Source organism: Cajanus cajan, chromosome 1, assembly GCF_000230855.2.
Source record: "Cajanus cajan strain Asha chromosome 1, NIPB_CcT2T_4, whole genome shotgun sequence".
NCBI lineage: Eukaryota > Viridiplantae > Streptophyta > Magnoliopsida > Fabales > Fabaceae > Cajanus > Cajanus cajan.
Window position 1 is genome coordinate 24,196,965 of NC_138517.1, and position 15,652 is coordinate 24,212,616.

Genomic DNA, 15,652 nt, shown 5'->3' on the forward strand with positions numbered 1-15,652 from the left:
CTTTCACATGTTTGGTTAGATAAGAAAATGAAAAAAGTAAATAATATTTTGATATAAAGATACTTTTGTTTTTCATATGAAGTAATACATTTTTTGTTCAAAATAATTAATTGTGTGAATTAATTTTCATTTTTCCCAACCTTCAAGAAGAACTATTTGTTCATTACTTCAACAGAGATTTTATTTCTGCGGGTATCACCGTCCTTTCTCTCATCCAAATAACCATTTTTTCTCTATTCTCTAGCATTGTCTCTTTTTATGGAGTCAGTGATTATTAATTAATTAGCTTGGTGAATAAAGGGCATAAAGGATGCAAACTTGAAGAATGATCTAAAGGTATCAAGGGCAAAAAGATATATAATTCACACTCTCAGCAAAGTAATACCAAAGGCGAAAACATATATAATTCAGTCAGCAAAGGCACACATCCGATACATATTTCACTAATTCACGGACTCAAGTGATAGTTTCTCATTGTTTCACTATCGTTTCAGTCACTTTCCGGGGACGAAGTTTGTGGCATAGGCCCAAGCATTGTTGTTAACTGGGTCAGCTAAGTGATCAGCAAGGTTTTCCAAAGGTCCCTTTCCAGTGACAATGGCTTGAACAAAGAAACCAAACATGGAGAACATGGCCAACCTACCATTCTTCAACTCTTTCACCTTCAACTCAGCAAAGGCCTCTGGGTCATCTGCAAGGCCCAATGGGTCAAAGCTCCCACCTGGGTAGATTGGGTCTGTCACCTCACCAAGAGGCCCACCGGCAATACGGTAACCCTCAACAGCACCCATCAAAATAACCTGGGTGGCCCAGATGGCAAGGATGCTCTGTGCATGGATCAAGCTTGGGTTGCCCAAGTAGTCAAGCCCACCCTCGCTGAATATCTGAGACCCAGCCTTGAACCACACGGCCTCGCCAAACTTGACACCATTGCGGGCCAATAGTTCAGGGAAGACGCAGCCCAAGGCTCCCAACATGGCCCATCTCGAGTGGATCACTTCCAGTTCACGGTTTCTGGCAAAAGTCTCTGGGTCAGCAGAAAGCCCAGCAGTGTCCCAACCATAGTCACCTGGGAATTCACCAGTCAGGTAGGATGGGGCCTCACCTGAGAATGGGCCCAAGTACTTTACACGGTCTGGGCCGTACCATGGGCTTCCTGAGGAAACGCTTTTGGAGGCTGTTTTCCTCATGCTGACCCTTCCATTGCCAAGCTCTGGGGTGGAGGGTGCAAGCTTGATTGCTTGGCCAGCCAATGATGGTGAAGACAGACCCATTGTTGAAGCTGCCATTCTAGTAGATTGATTTTATAATACAGTGAAAAGCTTTGTAAGTGAAATTGGTTATTGGTGTTGCCTATGTTTGTTGAGCACAATATATATAGCTTAAAGAAAAAAGATGTCCTTATCTTTATGAGATCTATATTTCAATTTCCATTGGCTTGAAATTGGAGTTTCATTTGTGTCCACATGCTTCTTCTATTGCTACTTTTCGGTCTTCAATTGTTTGATTTGCTTACCTTACCAACCCAGATATGAGATATCTACAAACACATCATTAAATACCACTTCTGCCAAATAAGAAATTGCCATGTAGGATTTTGGATAGGCTATATGAAATAAATAATAAATAGGTAGATTTACAAAGTGGGACACAGGTAAAATTGTCGAGGGACCGCAGTGCATTGTTCCAATTGCTAGTGGATTTCAATTGGTAAGCATCAAATTACTGTAACATTTTCATATCCACATTATTCGTGGCGTATCAAAACTAATGTCTCATTTCTGCTTTTGTAAATGTGCAATCTGTACCCTGAATCCGGGATCTAGTTGAAATTCGAGAGGAGGTGATGTTGTAATTTCTAATTTCTTTCGGATTTGTGCACCGATTATTTTTATGAGATCGAACACTGTTTTTAATAGTAAATATTTTTAGTTAAAATTTACATATTTTAAAATAAAATATTTATCTTGCAATGGATGTCGAATAATCGAAGTATAAGGATTGGAAGTTTAATTATTTTTATAGGAGCTGTCATCAAAAACTTTCTTTGGCCAAAGGAAAAAAGGGTTCATCATTCTTGTTATCAATCGAACAAACAAATATGATGCACAACGAAAATGAGAGAGAGAAGGAAGAAGGGATTTTTAATACTAGATTTCATTCAAAGAGCTGATTCTCTATATTTTTTTTGTTTAGCATACAATGCCTTTTATAGGCATTACAAAGTATAAAACTTAATTATTAAGTAACATTTATTATTCTTCATTTTAAAGTAAACCAAAGACGGTGCAATCATTGTGGACAATGATCAAAATTTCAAGTTGGTGCTATAGTCATTCAACATTATCAGCTTGATTTAATTTTCTAACATTGCTTCCCTTAAATCAAGCTTGTATTATTTCAAGCATTTTCTTTAACTTGTAAAATAACTCGATCTTTAATGGTTTCGTAAAAATATCAGCAACATTTATGGTCCTGTTCGTGATGTATGGACGTAGCTTTGGACGCAAACCAATTTTATTTCTCTTCATCACGTCTTTGTTTGTAGTGAGTTGGACGCTTTGAAGCAATTCCACCTTTTCGTCTGAGTTTGCTGCACTAGGAAAAATGATGGAGTATAAGTCCGTCTCTGGATGCATCCCTTCTAGAATTAGCAGATTCAAGGTTTTCCTGGACGAAAATGAAGGAAGAGGCCTTGGAGGCACGATCAAATGATTGACTCTAATTGCTGTCTTTCTTTTCCTTAAAGCCAAATATTTACAGGGGTGACCTGTAAGGAAATTGAGGTTTAGATGACATTCAAGAAGGATAGATAGAAAGGAGTCATAGGAATATCACTTACAAAGGAAGAATGTACAGTGATAAGAGGGGAAGGAACGTCCACAGGAATTTCAGATTGAGCTGAAGGGACGATGACTTCAGCCTCAAGTTCAACAACCACCTTTTCAGCCTCAAGTGAAGGAGCACATGCCGACCGCTCCGGTTCAGCAACCACTTTTGATGTTAACCTTATAACCCTCTTCTTCTTAGGGTGAGGTGGCGCTAGAGGAGGTAGAAGAGCTTTTCTTTTTAATGCCTTCCCTATGGGTTGACTGTCCTTTGCATCAGGCGCAAATTCTTTGTCTGATCCGAATTAGAGGATCATTCTCCTTTTTGCTGGTTGTGCAGCAACAATCAAAGGTTTATCCTCCTTTGGAGATGGAGAGGGTTAGCGCTTCCTACTAGAGCGCGTCACCGGTTGTTCTCCTTCGATCTCCTTCTTTGTCTTCAAGGCTATCGTAGGGTCAGAGATGTTGTAACTTACTGGCATTTTCCCCAAGTTTGCCTTTCTGAATACAATGGGATTCAGTCTCTTGTTTCTCTCCATTGCCATGATCCTCTGCCTCTCGTCTTCTTCAATGGTGAAGAAGGTTTGGTAGACTTTATGGTCCTAGAGGATTTTGTTGAGGAGCATGGTGTGAACCAAGAACTCCTTGCTGTCTTTCAAGCACCCTCTCTAGTGCTGAAAGAGGACTTGAGGGAGGTTGAAAGCGGTTCCAGTCATCATCTGGAACAAGCAGAACTTATGCAAGTCTGAGATGCTGTCCTTGGCGCCTACCTTGTGAAGGATCAACTTGTTCAGTAACTGTTGATAGACCTTAGCCTTATCTTCAAACTTGTTGTAGGCTATAGGTCCTTCTTCACCCTCCTTGTGAAGGATCGTGATGACCTGGGACAGATCAACTACATCAGACATCCACCCCCTTGTGGTAGATGGTGCTTGTCTTCTCGCACCCAATGGCTTGTGCAATGGTGGTAGGACAGACTCTGACGGTTACTCCAAGCACCGTTCCTTCAAAGAATCCTTGAGAGGCCTTCAAGGATTCGTAGAACATCTTCACCAACCAAGGGTATACAACCTCATTGATGTTGAAATACCTGAGGATTCCACAGTCAGCCAAATCCTCGTAAATGGGTATTCCCCATTCCTTCATCTAGCTGATGTTGAAGTGATGTTCCAAATACATCACTGGCTTTTCCTCCGTGGAGAAGGTATGAGCCCAATCAGTGGCTTCGTGCATCTCTGCGGGGATGGTCATAGTTGGAGCGTTCTCAGTTGGGACGACCATAGTAGTGAAGTGAAGAAGGTTTGAGAAGATTAGGATTTTAAATTCAGAGAGAAAACTTAAGAGTTTGAAGTCTTTGAGTGTAAAAAGTAAGATAGTGAGTTTGAGGGAAGATATAGGATTTTTGAAACAGAAAAATATTTTTGTTTTTATTATTATTTGTTTGACGTGGTGCCCTTTTGCCTTCCTCATGCAGAGTGATGTGTGTTATGCGCAACTTGCATTAAATTCTGGGTAAAGGATCTGTCTTTTCAAATAAGAACCCTAAATGAAGGTTTTGTCACTTATTTAATTAAAGTTTTATCCTTTAAATGTGGAGAATGTTTGTCTCCAACTTCTCTTGACAGATTTCTCGTTTAATGATGAAGGTCATTCATTAGGAATGTGCCAGACTGATTTTTCAGACGCAAGGACTAAATATTCAAATGGAAGGGAAATTACCTAGACACTTCATCGGACGAAGATTCTCAGACGCAGTAATTTCTTAGAGCAACTCTAATGGGAGTTGCTTGGCCCATCAAGCAACTCTAACCTCAGTTGCTTACAATTGGAGGTGTCTGATGTGGCAGCAGGAGTTTCTTGCAGAAGAGAGATGGTTGCTTAGTGAAGCAACCGTTCCTTACATTTGTGAACGGAAGGAGGCGCGGTGGTTGGACGGCGGAGGCGCGCGAGTGGACAGCGGAGGCGCGCGGGTGGACGAGGTACCGAAGGAATTCTAGCACGTGCGCGCCGCTGCAGTGTGAGAGCGAGAGAGGGGGTCTGTAACGTGTTTCAGTCGCGCTGCTTCTGGTTCTGGTAGTGGCTTAGAGTGGCAGAGGAAGACGATAGCAATGAGGGTGGTGTCGGTGAAGGGAAATTGGAGGTGGTGACTTCTATGAGGTTGATGCCCTTCATGTCCGTGTTTGCTGAGGGTTTGAAGAAAAAGGAAAAAAATGGAGATTAAGAGCCTTCCGAAAAGAAGAAGAAATGTTAGCCAACACTGTCATTGGTTCAATAATGAAAAGAAAATCTGGTTTATGTTTAAATCGTATAGATTTGAAAGCCATTTGAGATTCTTTAGCAGCTATTCCCCCTAATATTCCAAAATAATGCTTTCATGTAGACTGATTAGATGAGACTATTTTGGAGCGAATCTTAGCAATTGCAGATTTGACCCTTATGGAGGCCTTTTTCTTTTTGTTACTTTTAGAAATAACAAGATGAAACGAAGGATCAACCATAGAATCATTAGCCTACTCAATGAAAGTCATATCCTATTGTATAGGTTCATCAAAGATGTCTTCAAGTGGTGGCATTCCTTCGAAGAACCACAAGGAGAGTCTTGTGTTTATCATGAACCAGACAAGTATAAGGGAAAGTAAGTGCGCATGCTTAGCAAGATCTAAATTGAAAATATCTTGATAAATTTCAAAATGTAAGTACTCAAAATTAATCAAAAGAAACTATCTTCTAGTAAACAAATAACTTTATTAATACTACTAATTAATGAATTATTTTAATGTCCCCTAGGTGGAAATAATGACATTACATGTGTATAAAGTTGGGAATAAAATAGAAAAGACAAAAATATACTTTTCGTCCCTTATATTATTTATTAGTGTCAATTTAGTCTCATTTTAATTAATTGAATCAATTTAGCCCTACATCTTTAAAATGTATCTCAATGTTTGACCTTCTGTTTTCTCCGTTTAAATACTTAACGGATGTGACAAGTGTCATGCCACGTGTCATGCTATCATGACACATGGCATGATAGCATGACACGTATCATGTCATCGTGTCACATGTCATGACACGTGTCAGATCTTTTAAGTATTTAAACGAAAAAAATGGAAGGTCAAACATTGAAATACATTTTAAAAATGTGAGACTAAATTGATTCAATTAATTAAAGTGAGACTAAATTGACACTAATAAATAATATAAGGGACGAAAAAGGTATTTTTGCCAATAGAAAATGACATAGTTTAGAGTTTGTTAAATAAAAAAATTCAAAGTAAGTGCCATTTATTTTTTCTCATTTGTCATATCAAATGTGAAACAACTTAGAAATAGATAAGTTTTCTATCATAAAAATTTCAACTATTTTTATACCATTGTAATTTATAGAAATGCTTAATTCTTTAGATAAGATTGTTTTACCATCGGTTTGTCAAATTTTAAGAAAAATAGGTGAAATTTAACTCAAAACATAGAAGTCAAGACTACACTAAATTGAATGTGAGCTAGCATCTCTATTTTAAATTTAATTAGCATTTTGGTTTTGTTTAGTTAAAAACACAAATCACACGTAAAGTTATAAAGCTACTTGGAGTAACTTTTTTTGTGAACGTATGTATTTGGCTAAAACCGATGCAAAACTACAAATTTAAGGTTTTGGTTCACTTCTAACTTAGCAGAGGGCTTAAAATCACTCGTAGACTTGGTAGGGCACATCTTAAATTGAAATTTATAGTATGAATTGAATAATTAATTAATCATGTAAAGAATCAAAAACAAATTATACTTCTGGATTATCTAAATTACCAAAAATTAAATAATAACACTAGTAGCTTTTTCGATGAATGAAAATAAATAAATAAATAACATAAACAAATAAATAAACCCATTCGAATATTATTTGTAAGTCTGTGCCGGAGCTCATTTAATTTTAACTTAAAAATAAGTTATTATTTGGTTACATTATTCCTCATTTTTTAATATTTCTTATATCGAATATAGCTTAAATATATTGCACTCTATTTAAGAAAGCTAATTAAGGGTTTGTTGTGAGGTCTTTTTGAGATTATATAAATAAAGCGATAATTCATATTATAATCCTATGCTTAAGACAATAATTGAATTTTGATTCTTATTGAAAAACGCAAATGTTGAACTATCTGTTTTCACAACTTTTGGTAAGTAATGTTGACCTAAACCATATCACTATCATCCAACTACTTGTACTAAATGTAGTTATACGTATGTTTTTAATTGGTATATGATGCTCTCTTTGTTGATACTATATCTCCACATGTCCATCGATGTAAATAAAGTTCATTAAACAGTACAAAATTAAAGAAAGATCCAAATCCACCATAAAGATATATAATTCACATTATTCTCATAATCATACATCTAATATATATTTCACCGCATAACAAAATGAAATTGTCACTCATTTCCAAATCATGATGTTTCTCATAGTTTCAGTCACTTTCCGGGGACGAAGTTGGTGGCATAGGCCCAGGCATTGTTGTTGACCGGGTCAGCTAAGTGATCAGCAAGGTTTTCCAAAGGTCCCTTTCCAGTGACAATGGCTTGAACAAAGAAACCAAACATGGAGAACATGGCCAACCTACCATTCTTCAACTCTTTCACCTTCAACTCAGCAAAGGCCTCTGGGTCATCTGCAAGGCCCAATGGGTCAAAGCTCCCACCTGGGTAGATTGGGTCTGTCACCTCACCAAGAGGCCCACCGGCAATACGGTAACCCTCAACAGCACCCATCAAAATAACCTGGGTGGCCCAGATGGCAAGGATGCTCTGTGCATGGATCAAGCTTGGGTTGCCCAAGTAGTCAAGCCCACCCTCGCTGAATATCTGAGACCCAGCCTTGAACCACACGGCCTCGCCAAACTTGACACCATTGCGGGCCAATAGTTCAGGGAAGACGCAGCCCAAGGCTCCCAACATGGCCCATCTCGAGTGGATCACTTCCAGTTCACGGTTTCTGGCAAAAGTCTCTGGGTCAGCAGAAAGCCCAGCAGTGTCCCAACCATAGTCACCTGGGAATTCACCAGTCAGGTACGATGGGGCCTCACCCGAGAATGGGCCCAAGTACTTTACACGGTCTGGGCCGTACCATGGGCTTCCTGAGGAAACGCTTTTGGAGGCTGTTTTCCTCATGCTGACCCTTCCATTGCCTAGCTCTGGGGTGGAGGGGGCCAGCTTGATTGCTTGGCCAGCCAGTGATGGTGAAGACAGACCCATTGTTGAAGCTGCCATTCTAGTAGATTGATTTTGCAATACAGTGAAAAGCTTTGTAAGTGAAAGCGGAGAGAATGGTTATTGGTGTTGCCTATGTTTGTTGAGCACAATATATATAGCTTAAAGAAAAAAGATGTCCTTATCTTTATGAGATCTATATCTGAATTCCTATTGGTTAGGAGTATCTATTGTGTCCACTTGCTTCTTCACATATCACAAATCGATTTTGTATTGTTTGTTTTCCTTACCTTACCTGTGCAGATCAAATATCATTAAATACCCATTCCATCCAGTAAGAAACTGCCATGTGGGATTTTGGATATGCTAGGTAAATAGAGTAGATATATGAAATCGGATACTTGTTAAAATAAAGTGTTGCAGAAGCGGGACCACTGTGCATCTGTAAAAATATCAAGTATCTCAGGAAGTATTGCAAAATATACATATTTGCAATGGTAAACATTTATACTTTATTTTCTAGGTTGAGAAAATTATTTGCTGTAGTCTGTAGGTATTCCTTACCACATGAAAGTGAAATAGTCTATAGGGAAATTTCTCCACTGTGTCGAGACAGATGAATTTAATTTTCATATAATGCTACTACTATAACCGCAATGAATAGTAGCCAGACGTTTTTCTTATCAACTATTTTGTCATGTGGTTGGTTGTGTTGTATCTAATTTTAACTGGTTTGATAGTCCATCATGGCTGACAATGAAATTGAAATATAGATATATGTACCAATTTGATGATTAATATTCAAATTTGTAATTGATTTGTGATGCAGAGTGAAGTACAGTAATATTTAAGAAAAATTCACCTCAGTGGTGAACTTCTTTTCGCAATTCATAGTAATTTCATCGTCAGAAACATCATAGAATCACAAAATGAAATGAGATGTGAATTGGGAAAGCAATATTTACAAGTTTTCTTTCAAAAACAATTTCCTTGCAATTCATATATATAAGGCAAAAATATATTCAAAGGGGTTTTGAAACCTCTGTAGTTGTACCATTCAGAAAGATAACAACCATCAATGAAAAATGATAAATAGCTAAATCCTGCAAATAATAAGCAAAAACCATTTCCATTCGAATTTTGTCATTTTTAATTTATTATAGTATAAGGTAGATACGTTAAATCCCATCCTACTTGCATTTTTTGTACATCTAAACCTGCTTTCCGGTTCATTATCACTATTATATTTATTTATAAAATGATTTTTCATATTTTAAAAAAAAAATATCCACATTTAAAAGTAATATTATACAACAATATAAAATATTTATCATAAATATTTCTATATCAAAAATATATTATTTATTATAAATTTTAGATTTATATAATAAATATTTAGTCTGTATTCTCCGGATTAAAATAATGATTCAATAATATGTTTGGAAACTAATAAAGTATGAAATTACATTTGAAATGGTATAGAATCTATAACTATTATCTTTTTAAAATCACTTCTAAGATGTGAAATCAAACGCACTATGTATCACTTTTCCAGTTAACATCATAACAATACCACTAATGTCAGCTCATTGATAGAGAGATTGAGTAATATATAAGATTTTAGGTTCAAATTACATTGTAATTCTTAAGGGAAAAAAAGTTATCATAAAAGTACTTAAATATCATTTAATGCCCAATCTACAGAGAACTTGAGATACATGACTCACGAGAAGGTGCGATCTCATCATCTCAATGCCTAATTCACACACAACCAACATATATTTGAATATTTTCTTAAGACTTTTACTACCGGTGAATTCTATGAAGCATTAGAACATCTCTAAAACTGTTGAATGACTAACGTTTTTGGTTGTATAACAAACTGGAAATCAGGAAATACAAATAAGTATGAGATTTTTCTTAAAGAAAGCATCCCATAAATATTCCTAATCTGCGTTACAGCCTTACAGGTCAAATAGTCATGTACATTTCAATATGACATGTTTCAACATGACAACATGCTTCATGTAACAGTTTCAATCCAATGTAAGATAAAGGGTTACATGAAACACAATGTTAATGCAGAGAAAAGCTATTCAAGCTTTAAAAAATACACTTGAAACTAACAGTCATCATAAACTATCATTGTCTTCTCTCATAGAATAATGTAAAGCATGTTGGTCGTCGAGTTAAATATGTAACCATCAAATTATTGAAACAGTATCATTCACTAAACTGCTGACAGAAACCAAGGCTTCAGGGGCTGTGGAGTTCAATTTTGTTGAAGATCTTGTAGAGGTTGCCTCTTAGGAAATGCACTCTTTGAAATGATTGAGCCAACTTGCTCCTTCTTCGCAATTTTAATGTTCTCTTTCATATCACTATTTCCAAGAACATCCCTTGCATGTTTCACAGGCAAACTCTTTACAATCTTCATCTCTTTCTTCATTGATAATTCAAGGAGCTTAGGATAAAAAATATTGTTGTCTTCTGAACTTGCAATTGGTGTAGACTTTGGTGGTGTTTCCAACTTCTCTTGAATAGTACATTCCTCTTCATAATTAGTGCCTATAAATCATGGTTTCGAAAAACATCAATTGATTCCAACGTATAAATTAAACAGTCACTTTGCATAGGCAAATTCTTAAATAGACATTCCATTACTTCAACCAAAACTTATACTTTACCTGATGCAGAATTTTGCTGAAGGTTAATGGTGCATGACTTCATCTCACTAGGTTGAGGCATAGTTGGAACACACTCAGTTGGTTTAGACCTAGGTGGTGTTGCCAAATTTTCTTGAATAGTACCTTCATCTCCAGAAACAGTGCCTAGAACATACTCTTCTGAACTTGCAATTGGTGAATACTTTGGTGATATTTCCAACTTCTCTTGAATAATACCTTCATCTCCAGAAACAGTGCCTATATATCAAGGTTTAGAAAAACATCAATTGATTCCTATGTATAAACAGTCAATTAGCAAAGGCGAACTCTTTAATAGACATTGCATTGCTTTAACCAAAATTTATACTTTACCTGATGCAGAATTTTGTTGAAGGTTAATAGTGCATGACTTCATTTCACCTGGTTGAGGCATAATAGTTGGAACATAGTCACCTGGTTTCTCATCTGAATTTTGACCACCGGCATCATCAATAGACTGGAAACCATTAAGGAGATAATTTTCAAAGCTAGCCATATCCCCCTTTACATAATGTTGATTTTTGTCATCTTCAGCTCCAGTTACACCATTTTCTTCATGATCATCAGAGTAGTCGAACAACCTTGTAATTTCTCCTTCCACCGGATTGTTCTCCTCCATAGATCTCTGCAAAAGAACCAATTCATTTGCCATATGTAACACTTCCTCACTATATTCTTTCTCAATTTGATCACCTTGCAAGCTTTCTTCCACGTTGCAAGTTGCCACAGCATCTCCAAGTGTATTTGGATCAAAATATGTTTCAGCCTGAAAGCCTTTATTTGCAGAAAGCTCAAGGTTATTGGGCAAAAATCTAATGCATTCCTCAGAATCAGACATCAGACCTGACTTCTCAACTTCTCCCTCCAACAAATGGTCTCCAGCTTCCACTGAAGCAACCTGCACAAGATCTTCACTGTTCAAGACCATTACACCTGATGTTGCATGTATAACTTGCTGATTATCATCAACTTGCTCCTTGTTGACATCAATCTGCATGTTCTCCTCCACATCACAAATTCCAATATCAACTCTCTTTGTTTCTGGGGAATAAATTGTTTCAGACAGCAACCCTTGAGTCCCTGATTTATTTAGCTGCTTGGGAGAAATAACAACCACTCTATCAGAAGTTAGGCTTAAACTTATTTTCCTTGAAGATACAATGTTTGCTTCAGACGTGTCTGCATTTTCAATCACAATGCCTAGAACAAGGTCAGAGATATTATAAACTCATTATAAAATCAAAGGAGAACTTTTATGAACTGTCAATATCAATAAACTTTACAAAAAAAAAATCACTATACCTGAAGCAACCATTTCGTGGATTTTAAGATCAGACTTCACTTCCCTGGATGCATCATTTTGCAGAAAATCAACTGGTGTCCCATCTGAATTTTTAAAAGTAGATGAGTGGAACTCATCTATAAAATGTTCTACACTCTCATTGGTCTTCCCATCATTATTGATAGGGCCATTGGAACTGTCAAGGCATCTGGTATCAACTTTAGATCTTCCATTACTAACATCATAAACAGCATCATAAACACAAGTATAGTCATCCAATTTGTGAACTCCTTCAACCAAAGGGTTACCAAATTCCTTGTGATGTGTTGATCCTTGGGGACTGTTGGCATCATCGTCTTGTCCATTTTCACCAACATCATGAACATCAGAGTTGTTAAACAACCCAGTAACTTCTCCTTGTTCTATGTGTACATTACACTCCTCCATAGATCTGTGTAAAAGATTTGCATCTTCTTTACTGTATTCAACTTTCTCCATCTTGTCACTTTGGATGCTGGCTTTCATGTTACAAGTTCCTATATCCCCAAGTGTACTCGAATTAAAATATGTTTCAGCCTGAAAGCCTTCAATCACCGAAACTTCAAGGTTCTTGGGAGAAAACCCAAAGCATTCCCCTGGATCTGCAATGGAACCTGGCTTTTCTGGTGATTTCAACTCCTCTTCACAAATATCTGCATATGCAGAAAGATGGTTCAGAATTTGTGCTATAAAAGATTGTGAAATCATACTTAAATACATAACCAATAAATTTAAAACCAAAATTGCACTATACCTTGATGAATATTAAGATCAATAAATTTGATTTCATTTTCTGGGTAAGTTCTCAGAAATTGATCTGGTGTGCCATCTGAATATTTAAAACTAGAAGGAAAATTAGGAACAACATCTGCAAAATGTTCTGAAGTTAAATTGGTCTTCTCATCAGTACCCGTGGTATCATTATAAATATTGCCATCAGATTTCTGTATTTCTTCCACCAAAGGGTAACCAAATTCCTGTTGAGAAACATGTAAAACATTTACATCTTTGATGTTTGATCCTTGAGGGCTATTGTGGTCACCTCGTTCCACAGCATCATCTCTACCCTTTCCATTTTCACAAACATCTTCAATATTATTTTTCTCACCCAACTTCTCAACTTCTCCCTCCAACAAATGGTTTCCAAATTCCTCTGAAGGAGCCTGCACAAGATCTTCATCGTTCATTTTCATTACATAAGGTGCTTCATACACATCTTCCGGATTGTCACCTACCTGCTCCTTATTTACATCAATCTGAATGTTTTCCTTCGTATCACAGATTTCAATATCAACTTTTAGGGTTTCTGGGGAATAATTCGATTCATACTGTGACACTTCAGTCTCTGAATTACTTAGCAACTTGGGAGAAAAACCAATGCTCTCTAAAGCTGGGGTTATACTCATCTTTGGTGAAGACACAAATCTTGCTTCACACCTGTCAGCATTTTTAGTAGCTGTGCCTAGAAAAACAAGGTCATAGAGATTATAAACCAATTCCTACAAAATCAAGGTTTAGAAGTTTAAAAAATCCTGCTTGTACACACACACACATAATATGAACTATGAAATAAATATTTATGAAAAAAATAAATCATTATACCTGAAGCAACCATTTCGTGAATATTAAGATCACTAGAGTTTACTTCACAAGATGCATGAACGTCATTTGTAAAATGTTCAACAGTCACATTAGTTTTCCCATCAATATCCATGGCATCTAAATCAAGGTGCATACTATCAACTTCAGATCTTTCGTTTCCAACATTATGGACAGCATCCCCAACACAAATAAAGTCATCATATTTTTTAGCTTCTCCTTCAATCAAAGGGTAACCAAATTCTTCACAAGAAACTAGTGAAAGGTTCAAATAATTTCTTCTACATCCTTCAGGACTGTTGTCATTATCATCTTGCTTTTCAGTTTCAGCTCCAGCCTTTCCTGTTCCACAAACATCTTCAACAAGATTAGTTTGGTCACTCAACTTTTCAACTTCTCCCTCCACCATATGGTTGCCAAATTCCTCAGGAGAAACCAGTAAAAGATTCAAATCTTTTTTGTTAGACACTTCAGGGTTGTTGGCATTATCCTCTAGTTTTTCAGTTTCAGATCCTTCAGGATTGTAGGCATTATCCTCTTGTTCTTCAGTTTCATTCCCAGTCTTTCCTGTTCCACAAACATCTTCAACAAGATTAGTTTGGTCACCCAACTTCTCAACTTCTCCTTCCACCAAATGGTTGTTAAATTCCTCTAAAGCAACTAGATCAGGTGCAACTTGCTCCTTATTGAGCTCACTTTTCATGCCTTCCTCAACCCCACAAATTCCAAAATCTTCCCTTGTTATTTCCAGAGACAAATTCGTTTCAAACCCCAACATTGCATCCTCTGAAATTCTCGAAATCTTGGCAGAAAAATCACTTCTTTCTTCTACAACCGGGCTAGGACTCACCAAATCAATCATTTCTACATCTTTCTCTGTTCCACCATTCTCAGAACCTACAGGATCTTCTATATCTTTTCCCTGTGTGCAAACCAAAGTACACAAACACAATAACTAAACAAGCCAACAAACAAACAAATAAAATATTTCCTTGAAAAAATAGACAAAACTTAAAATTTATATGCAGTTTCTTATATGCTTTTAGTGCTACTTTTCAATCAAAATTCAATTAATTTTGGCGAAACTCCAACTCTTATCAAATAACAACATCAAAATCACTGATTTGTCCAAAAAAAACAAAACAGATGACTTGAAGAAAAGGGTACAATGATAAGTAACCTTGAAAATGAGGAAAAGCCTATCTGCCATTTCCGTATTCTTCAAATTTGCAGGGATGCCATGTTTCTTGCACAAAGCCTGTAGTCTCTTCCTCTTCATGCCATGAAAGTCCATCTCAACTACTCACTCAGTTTTGAACAAGTGATTTCAAAACAAACACTGCCTTGTGCAAATTTAAGCCAAAGTGTTTACACAGAAAAGAAAATGGTTAGGGACTTGGTTAGTTTCTGGAAGTTAAATTGGTAGTTTCCCGCTACTTTAATATTTGTATTGAGAATCTATTCATTGGTACATTTTTCCAGTGGCTCTGTTAAAGGTACGGTATTTTCAAGATGCATATGTTTTTGTCAATGTATTTCTTTTTCGTGCACAAGTTTGAATTCAAGTTTGAATTGCCAAAACATTATCCGATTAGAATTTGAATTTTTTTTAACATTTTCTGTCAATGGTCGGTGGCTTTACACGTGTACCACCAATGACCCGGCTGCAACACGTGGTGCTAATAACTAAGTTGTAACTCCCTTGTTTTGTCATAACTTGCATTTACACAAGGTACTTTTGTGTTTTTATATATGCTAAAAACACATCTATTTAAAAATATATGTTTGTAAATAAAGATAAAAATATAACTAATTGTTTAAGTTTTTTCTAAGAAAATTATAGAAAGAATAGAAATATTCAAGTTAGATATAATTATTTTTTTTATTTAAAATATTTATAAAATTGTAATATTTTTTATATAATAAAAATTTTATTTTAGAATTTTAAAAAAATAAATTATCTTAAATTTAAATATCTTGTTATTTTAGAATGT

The 15,652-nt window shown here is 36.2% G+C and overlaps 3 protein-coding genes across 4 annotated transcripts; all 3 read right to left on the reverse strand.

Moving 5' to 3' along the window:
- Positions 1–379: 379 nt before the first annotated feature.
- Positions 380–1,358, reverse strand: LOC109815895 (chlorophyll a-b binding protein, chloroplastic). The gene has a single exon (XM_029274888.2). The coding sequence runs from the start codon at positions 1,287–1,289 to the stop codon at positions 495–497; it is 795 nt and encodes a 264-aa protein (XP_029130721.2). The 5' UTR covers positions 1,290–1,358; the 3' UTR covers positions 380–494.
- A 5,819-nt stretch (positions 1,359–7,177) lies between these two features.
- On the reverse strand, positions 7,178–8,171 carry LOC145959039 (chlorophyll a-b binding protein, chloroplastic). Its single transcript, XM_083076968.1, has one exon. The coding sequence runs from the start codon at positions 8,091–8,093 to the stop codon at positions 7,299–7,301; it is 795 nt and encodes a 264-aa protein (XP_082933094.1). The 5' UTR covers positions 8,094–8,171; the 3' UTR covers positions 7,178–7,298.
- Positions 8,172–9,882: 1,711 nt separating this feature from the next.
- On the reverse strand, positions 9,883–15,187 carry LOC109815905 (uncharacterized). Of its 2 annotated transcripts, none has more exons than XM_020380724.3 (7): positions 14,839–15,187; positions 13,662–14,580; positions 12,814–13,521; positions 12,041–12,712; positions 11,072–11,917; positions 10,721–10,957; positions 9,883–10,601 (listed from the first exon to the last, which is right to left on the reverse strand). In XM_020380724.3, the coding sequence occupies exons 1-7, from the start codon at positions 14,950–14,952 to the stop codon at positions 10,306–10,308; spliced, it is 3,792 nt and encodes a 1,263-aa protein (XP_020236313.1). In that variant the 5' UTR covers positions 14,953–15,187; the 3' UTR covers positions 9,883–10,305. The 2 variants fall into 2 exon arrangements, with proteins under 2 accessions (XP_020236313.1, XP_020236312.1); XM_020380723.3 differs by having other exon boundaries at positions 11,072–11,938.
- Between the last annotated feature and the right edge of the window lie 465 nt (positions 15,188–15,652).